General features: G+C 62.0%; 1 protein-coding gene across 1 annotated transcript in view; it reads right to left on the minus strand.

The window, feature by feature from the left end:
- UNC13A (unc-13 homolog A (C. elegans)) overlaps nt 1-8,898 on the minus strand; it is an 80,115-nt gene that overhangs the window by 6,470 nt on the left and 64,747 nt on the right. The window contains exons 29-37 of the mRNA XM_014948998.1: nt 8,006-8,149; nt 7,379-7,462; nt 7,044-7,121; nt 6,687-6,775; nt 6,403-6,555; nt 6,136-6,259; nt 4,284-4,289; nt 1,147-1,185; nt 58-87 (exon numbers count right to left, since the gene is read on the minus strand). Of these exons, the coding sequence (XP_014804484.1) occupies nt 58-87; nt 1,147-1,185; nt 4,284-4,289; nt 6,136-6,259; nt 6,403-6,555; nt 6,687-6,775; nt 7,044-7,121; nt 7,379-7,462; nt 8,006-8,149 (747 nt within the window). The remainder of the gene's footprint in view (nt 1-57; nt 88-1,146; nt 1,186-4,283; nt 4,290-6,135; nt 6,260-6,402; nt 6,556-6,686; nt 6,776-7,043; nt 7,122-7,378; nt 7,463-8,005; nt 8,150-8,898) is intronic.

Consider the following 8,898-nt stretch of genomic DNA (forward strand, 5'->3'; position numbering starts at 1 on the left):
GAGGAGGCGAGAGGAGGGACCAGAGCCAAGTGGGGAGCAGAAGAGCCATGTCCTTACTTCAGTGTGACTGGGCAGCTTCACCCTGCTCTGGAAGAGAACAGCAAGGGACAGTTACTGGTGGCCCCAGCAGCGACCAGCCACGGGTCCGGGCCCCCCACATCCCCCGGCCGTGCGGGCTCTGGCCCCTGTGCTCTCCTCTGGTTGTGCCCAGATCTCCGCTGGCACCACTGGTTTGGCACCAGTTCACACCTGCAAAGGCTCAGCCCCCCCTGTGAACCTGTGATGAGTGCGCCAGGTCTCTCCCTGAGCGGGGGCAGGCTTGCTCCCCACCTTGCTTGGGGCTGGGGCAATGGCTGCAGGTGGAGGAGAGCAGCTCACCCAGCAAACTGGGGCAGGACCCACAGCGTCCCCCACGAGAGGAGGGGGCAGTCGGGGCGGGGGGAGGCAGAGGCATTGCCCAGATGGATGCCAGTAGGACTCTTCCCAAGAGCCAGATTTTGGGAGCAGGCAGCCCGACGATGGGAGCACCCAGAGGGACACCCCGTGTGCCAGGAGAAACCCCTTTTGGCAAATGTGGGGCTCAGTGAGCCTTGCCAAGACCCCTCAAGCATGAGGGGGGAGAGGGCTCCAAGGTCCAGGGGACCTCAGCAGCCCCCCGGCACCCCACCAGCACGGCCCAAAATCCTGGGGCACCACCTCTCCCTGAGCCCCCAGCTGTGGGATGGGTTTGTGCCCGGGGAGGGGGGGGGTGTATTCAGGATGTCCCATGCTTGGGCACCCCCATCCCCATGGCCTGGAGGGGTGCTCAACGCCATGGGGCAGCGTCCCCCATGCCTGCCCGGTGCTGGGTAACACCCCACACACCCACCCATGGAGGGGGGGAGATGCTAAACACACCACGACACCCACTCCCTACCCGGGGGGACACAGAGAAAGAGGTCACTGTCCCCCTCCTGCAGACAGGCAGCACGTCCCGGACAACACGGCACACCTCAACACGACAACACGCCACGCAGGCAACGGCACATCCAGACAGCACGACAGAGGAAGCACGGACAAGCCTGGACCTCCACAGCAGGCGGGTGGGGGGGGGGCCACAAGTGTGGCCACGGGGCGATGACACACATGGAGCCCACGGCTATTTACCTTCTCTGTCCCCTTGCCATGTTTTCTCAAGAGCGTGCCCTGTAGAAGCAACGTCAGAGGTTGAGTGGTGGGGTGTGGGGACAGCACGGGACAGGACACAGGGGAGGCACAAGGGCAAGGCTGGGCACAAAGGGTGGCCACAAGCTGGAGACATCGCTGGGCTCCTACAGGCCAGCCAGGGCCAACGGGGGACTGGCCCCTGTTGGGGTGCTGGGCTTACGGGGGACAGATTCCCACTGGGATACTGGGTTGGGGGAAACTGGTCCCCAGAGGGATGCTGGGTCAGTGAGGGACTGGGGCCTTCAGGGTGCTGGGCCAACTGGTCCCCACTGGAATGCAGGATGTTGCACTGATGGGGAACTGATCCCCACACTGGGATGCTGGTTGCTGCTTGGATGCAGCTCAGCCCATAGGGACTGGTCCATACTGGGATACAGGGATGCTGAGCCCAGGGGGACTGGTCTGTATTGGGATACAGAGACACTGAGCCAAGGGGGACTGGTCCCCCCTGGGATACAGGGATGCTGAGCCCAGGGGGACTGGTCCATACTGGGATACAGGGACACTGAGTCAAGGGGGACTGGTCTGTACTGGGATACAGGAACACTGAGCGCAGGGGGACTGGTCTGTATTGGGATGCAGGGATGCTGAGCCCATGGGGACTGGTCCCTGTGGGTATACAGAGATACTGAGCCCAGGGGGACTGGTCCATACTGGGATACAGAAACCCTGAGCCCATGGGGAATGGTCCTCACTGGGATACAGGGACGCTGAGCCCAGGGGGACTGGTCCCTGTGGGGATACAGGGATGCTGAGCCCAGGGGGACTGGTGCATACTGGGATACAGAGACGCTGAGCCCAGGGGGACTGGTCTGTACTGGGATACAGGGATGCTGAGCCCATGGAGACTGGTCCCCACTGGGATATAGGGATGCTGATCCCAGGGGGACTGGTCCCTGTGGGGATACAGGGATGCAGAGCCCATGAGGACTGGTCCATACTGGGATAGAGGGATCCTGAGCCCAGGGGGACTGGTCTGTATTGGGATACAGGGATGCTGAGCCCATGGAGACTGGTCCCCACTGGGATATAGGGATGCTGATCCCAGGGGGACTGGTCCCTGTGGGGATACAGGGATGCAGAGCCCATGAGGACTGGTCCATACTGGGATAGAGGGATCCTGAGCCCAGGGGGACTGGTCTGTATTGGGATACAGGGATGCTGAGCCCAGGGGGACTGGTCTGTATTGGGATACAGGGATGCTGAGCCCATGGGGGACTGGTCCATACTGGGATACAGGGATGTTGAGCCCAGGGGGACTGGTCCCGGCTGGGATTCAGGGATGCTGAGCCTAGGGGGACTGGTCCATACTGGGATACAGGGATGCTGAGTCCAGGGGGACTGGTCCCCGCTGGGATGCAGGGATGCTAAGCCCAGGGGGACTGGTCCATACTGGGATACAGGGATGCGGAGCCCATGGGGGACTGGTCCATACTGGGATACAGGGATGCTGAGCCCAGGGGGACTGGTCCCTGTGTGGATACAGGGATGCTGAGCCCAGGGGGACTGGTCTGTATTGGGATACAGGGATGCTGAGCCCAGGGGGTACTGATCTGTACTGGGATAGAGGGATGATGAGCCCAGGGGGACTGGTCCCTGTGGGGATACAGAGATGCTGAGCCCATGGGGGCCTGGTCCCCACTGGGATACAGGGATGCTGAGCCCATGGGGACTGGTCCCCACTGGGATACAAGGATGCTGAGCCCATGGGGGACTGGTCTGTATTGGGATACGCTGGGATATAGGGAGGCAGGAAGCAACTGGCATTGGGCAGCCTCCAGTGCCCACACTTTCCCTCCAGCTTGGGCTGATGCTCCCAGCACGTGCAGTGCTGGGCCCAGTGACAGCCCCACACTGACCCAGGTCCAGCGACAGCAAGAGAACCAGTGTAAAATGGGGCAGCAGAGCCGGGGGGGGTCCTGACCAGCCTTTCGGGGTGGGCTGGGGCACAGTTGAATTAGGAGGAGGTAGCAGGGGGGGTGTCAGCTGTCAGGGAAGCCTGCGGGGGGGACAAGCAGCACAGTGAGGGCCAAGCAGGGCCACCAGGAGGGTTTCTTGGAGGGAAACTGAGGCATGGGGTGATGGGTGAATGAGAGGACCTTGTGCCCCCAGCTGGCACCACCCCAGTGAGGCTGGGACATGAGGTCCCCATGAGGGGAGGCTCAGCCCCCGGCTGCTGTTGGAAACAGAAGGCGGTGGGGGACATGGGACAGGTGTTTGTCCCCACAGGGACTGGCACCCAGCACCCAACCACCATCTGCACCACTGCTCCTCCTCGAGAAGGTGCCTGTGGTCAAAGCAGGGGTGGGGGCAGGACTTGAGGGTGGACGTGGCCATTCCCTTGCCTGGTGGGACATAAGCCCAGGGCCACAGACTGAGCGGACGATGACACAGGAAACTGTGCCAGGACCCAGCAACGCCAAGAGGGAACCCAGGTGTTCGGGCTCCCAGGGCTGGATCCCAACCAGGGAAAAAGTCTCACAACTTGTGTCAGAAACCTGCCCCACCGCCGAGGAACTGGGGCAGGGACCATGGTGTCCCGGCGAGATGCTCCTCTCCGTAGGTTGGAAAAGCCTCTGCCCTCAGCCCCATCATCACATCTCAGCCAGGGCCTCAGGGGGAAACTGAGGCACGAGGGGTCAGGAAGAGCAGCCCTGATCTCTGAGCACACACGGCTCCTGTCCCCTGTGCCCTCGGCCTCTCTCACCCTCACCACGGAGCAAGAAGATGGGATCAGCCTGGTTTTGGCTGTCCCCTATGACATGGCACTGCCCCATCACCGTCCCCTCCTGCCCCACGGCTCACCCTCGCACCTCCCCACATCCAGGATCCACGAATCCGGCCGGGACCTTCCCCCCACACCCCGAACCCAGCTGGGGCCGCGGGCAAGTGCCCGCCAGGAGCCAGTGCCAAGCGGGCAGCACGGGGATGGGGACCACGGAGGTGGACCAAGTCAGGAGCCAGAGGAGGGTGTGGGCAGGGGACGGGCAGCCACACAAGACAAAAACCGGCGCGGCCAGGACCAACACACAGCGGAAAGACAGACAGACAGACAGACAGGGAGCCGCCGTACTTACAATCATCTGCCATTGAGAGGCGAGCGGAGCAATTGGAGAGAACAACCGTGACATGAGTGTCGGTCCCCTCCTTCCTCCATCCTCCCCAGCCCCAGCTGCCCCACGGCTGGCTACCAGCCCCGGCTGCCCCCGGCCCTGCCAGCCAGGAGGGTCAGCAGAGCTGGGGGTGTCCCCCATCTGACGTGCCACAGCGCTTGGTGTCGATGCCCTGCCACCGCGGCCCTGCCAGCCAGGAAGGTCAGCAGAGCCAGGGGTGTCCCCCATCTGACGTGCCACAGCGCTTGGTGTCGATGCCCTGCCACCGGCACCGCAGGTCTCCACAGCCCTGATGTGGCCCCATCCCAACCTGCCCCGTCCTTCCTCACTGTAACAGGAGGCTCTGCCCCAGGGGAGGCTCTGCCCCAGGACACTGGTGGGTCCCACTCGACATTCAGCTCGGCCCTGCCAGCCAGGAGGGTCAGCAGAGCTGGGGGTGTCCCCCATCTGACGTGCCACAGCGCTTGGTGTCGATGCCCTGCCACCGGCACCGCAGGTCTCCACAGCCCTGACGTGGCCCCATCCCAACCTGCCCCGTCCTTCCTCGCTGTAACAGGAGGCTCTGCCCCAGGGGAGGCTCTGCCCCAGGACACTGGTGGGTCCCACTCGACATTCAGCTCCGACACATAGCCCCATGCCACCAACCTGCCCTGCCACCCCAGAGCCACCCTGCCATAGGGACCAGCCCCAACACGGCCACCCCTCAGGAACATCACCCCACAGATCCACGTGTCTGTGCCACCTCCTCTGCCCTCAGCATGGGGCTCGCTGCCCCCAGAACATGGCACAGCCACACATGGCCGGGAAGGGACAGAGACAGGACCTGGGATGGCCACTGGGACGCAGCGGTAGCAGCATCCCTGCTAGATTTGGCCACCTTTGGCCAAGGGAGTGATGCAGGGCTGGGCTCTGGGCTGTGACAAGATGCCAGTGAGGTGGCACCGCTGAGGGCTGACAGGTCACCCATGACTGTCCCTTACAGCCACAGCACGAGGAGACACACAGCCCCAGAAAAGTGCCACAGCGGCCAGTGGCTCCAGGAACTCCAAATAAGAGTCCGAGCCCAGCTTTGTGAGAGTGACAAAAGCCACCGAGAGTGACAAGGGCAGACGTGTGGCTGGCTCAGAACCCTTGGTGTCACCCTTCCCTGCTGGAATAGCCACCCCGGGAAGTGTTGGGGTGCCCGGGGAGGACGGACACACAGCGATGCGATACGGAGCCTCAAAGCCTGTAGGCAATGTCCCTCGGGGGAAGGACCATCCCCAGGGCTTCGCTCTGCTCCCCTAGAGCCTGCTCAGCCCAGGAGCAGGGGAGAGCTCAGCCCTGCTGCAGAAACACATCCCCCAGCCCCACATCACCCCCACCCCTGCGAAGCCAGTCCTTGCCCCCCAAGTGACCCCAGCCCCATGGCAAGGGTGATGTGCGCTCCGAGAGCTTCCTGATTCTCCTCCTGGCACAGGGGCTGTGCCCACGGCCGGTGCTGATGACCACAGCATGGGACACTGCCCCAGCTCAGAGGGAAGGACAGAGAAGAAAGGACCAGTGACCCCTCCTGGTGCCACAATGGAGGTGGCAGGAAGGTCCTTTGGCAAAGCCAGCCCAGAGGATGCCAGGTTGCACCTGGGCCAGAGATGACCTTTATCTCCTCCATCCCTTCCCTGGCCATGAGCTGGTGGCAGGTTTGGGGATGCTGCCAAAGTTTCCACCCCCTCAGCAGCCAGCGAGGGCACCAGCCATGTCCCACACCGGCCCCTATCAGCCACCTGCGTCTCAGCTCCAGGGTCCCCTGTCCCTGATTCCTCTCCCCATCACTCACCGTCTGGTCAGTGAGCGGGGGCAGGACAATGGTCTTCTCCATCGTGTTCATCACCAGCTTCCAGAGCTCCTTCAGCACCCTCTTCAGCACCGTCTTCTCGCAGATTTTGGCAAAGAGTGTCAGGCTGCGGAGAGGGGACAGGGCTGAAGGTCCCAGCACGGCACCCCCAATGCCACCACCCCTTGCCCAGTCACCTTGACACTGCAGCCCCCCCACACTCCCAAGGGCATTGGGGATGACGGGATCCCTGTTGTGCCCCCTACTCACTTGCTGTCCAGGAGGTCCATGATGGGCTGCAGGACATTGTCAGCATCCTGTGCAACACTGCTGCAGGTGCTGGCAGGGACGTTACCGGTGCCCTTCACCTGGCCCAGGATGTCACCCATCTGCTTCACGCACTCCTCAATGTGCGGCTGGAAACTGGGGACCACAACGCAACTCAGCATCCCCCATGGCCATGCCCAGGACCTTCTTGGCTGAGCAAAGCCCCCAGTTGCACCTCCTGGACCCCCAAACCTCTCCTTGGCCCACCACCCGCATCCAGGGTGTACCTGGTGGCAAAGATTCGGCTCAGCTCATCCAGGACGTTGTTGAGTTTCACCTGCAGTTCCTTGAGGATATCACTGGCTTCTGTGTCCAGCTGGAGGAAGGACAAGTTGGAGAAGCTGTCAGGGTCCCCGGCCCCGCCCCGGGGAGGGAGGGGTGGTCTCTGCACCCCAAATGCCCCCCCTGTGCAGGGTGAAGCCCATCCATCACGGTGGGAGAGCAGGGTGCCATGGGGTGGGACAGCGGGATCCCATACAGGAGTGAGGAACTGGGGCTGCTCCCAGCACTGCGGAGCTGGGGAAGGGGCTGCCTCTGGTGGGAAGGGACTGATCCAGCCCCTCCTGGAGACCCCCAATACCCACCTCCTTCCCACCCATGGCTTCAAACATCTTCTCGAGCTGGACGCGGAGCTGCTGGATGTTGTTCATCAGGATGCAGGGCTGGAGGGGTGGAATGAAGAGAGGGGGTCAGCACCAACAAATGTGGCTGGAATAGCTGCCCACGTCCCTCCCACCCTGTGCTGGGGGACACGAGAACAGTCACGGCCCGGAGGCAGGACTGGCAGGAGGGACTCCAGGGACCGCCACAGGACAGAGACTGAGGGCAGGACCCACATCACGGGGACCAGCTCTGGAGCTGAGGTGAGGGCTGGGGTCACTGTGTGGGGACAATGGCAAGCAGAAGGGAGATACGTCACCACTTTCTCCTTCTCCTTGGAGCAGTAGGAGGCGAAGTCCTTGGAGATGATCTCAGCGTACTGGAGTAGCACGTTGCTGATGGTCTGCAGTCAAACGAGGGATGGGACCCACCCAGAGAGCCAAAAGGAGGCAGGAGGGAGAGAAGGAGACCATGAGTCCCACAGCAGTGGAACAACTCAACCCCTGGATGCACCCTGGGACTCCTCCTAGACCCTCTGGCCCCACGGATGTGCCAGGAGCAGCACAGGCACAGCCTCTGGAAGCCAGATCCAGCACATCTGGTCCCCATGGGCAGCTCCAGCACAGCTGTGAAGGCATCAGCCACCAAAGCTGCATGCAGCTCCTTCCCACACTGCGGCAAGCCGGTGGCGTTAAATTAATCTAGATTAATTAACCAATTAACTCATTAATTAGCTAATCTCCCCTGCTTGCAAAACTGGGAGAGCCACAGGGTGTGTTCGTGGCACGTTTGCTTGAGCATCCCCATGAGAGGTGGTGTGATCTGTGCCGCTGCCCGCAGCCGGATGGGAGGTGGCAGACAGAGCCCAGGAGCCCCAGGCCAGGGCTGGGACCGGGTTCCCAGGGGTGCTGCTGGCCCAGTGGCCCCCGCCCCAGCAGCTGCCCACCTTGGCAAACCTCCGCATGTAGTGCCCAACGATCTGGGGGTCGGGGCACTCCAGCTTCTTGATGATCTCGAAGCTCTGGTTGAGCTGGGAGAAGACGTCCACCACGGAGCAGGAGAAAAGCGCATGCTCCGAGGTCTGCTGGAACTGTGGGAGTGAGAGGTGGTGTCAGTGTCAGTGGGGACACACTGGGCATCGAGGAACAAGCCCCTGGCTGTGTCCACCAATGCTCTTGTTCATATGAGCAAGCAGCGAGAGGTGGTGTCAGCAGGAGGCGGGAAGGGGAGGTTTTGGCCCCGATGGGGACACACTGGGCATAGAGGAACAAGCCCCTGGCTGTGTCCACCAACTGAGAGGTGGTGTCAGTGTCAGTGGGGACACACTGGGCATCGAGGAACAAGCCCCTGGCTGTGTCCACCAACGCTCTTGTTCATATGAGCAAGCAGTGTGCTCTTGTGCCCAAGAGGCCAACAGAATCCTGGGCTGCGTAGGGAAGAGTGTAGCCAGCAGGTCAAGGGAAGTCATTCTCCCCCTCTGCTCTGCACTGGTGAGGCCACAACTGGAATCCTGCGTCCAGTTCTGGGCTCCCCAGTTCAAGAGGGACAGGGAACTGCTGGAGAGAGTCCAGCGAAGGGCAACAAACATTATTCAAGGATTGGAGCATCTCCCTGATGAGGAGAGACTGAGAGAGCTGGGACTCTTTAGTCTGGAGAAGAGAAGGCTGAGGGGAGACCTTATTAATGCTGACAAGTATCTCAAGGGTGGGATGAAGGAGGAAGGAGCCAGACTCTTCTCAGTGGTTCCCAGTGAGAGGACGAGGGGCAACGGGCACAACTTGGAACAGAAGAGGTTCCGCTCAAATAGGAGAAAAAACTTCTTCACGGTGAGGGTGGCAG

Source organism: Calidris pugnax, unplaced genomic scaffold, assembly GCF_001431845.1.
Source record: "Calidris pugnax isolate Ruff unplaced genomic scaffold, ASM143184v1 scaffold170, whole genome shotgun sequence".
Taxonomy (NCBI): Eukaryota; Metazoa; Chordata; class Aves; order Charadriiformes; family Scolopacidae; genus Calidris; species Calidris pugnax.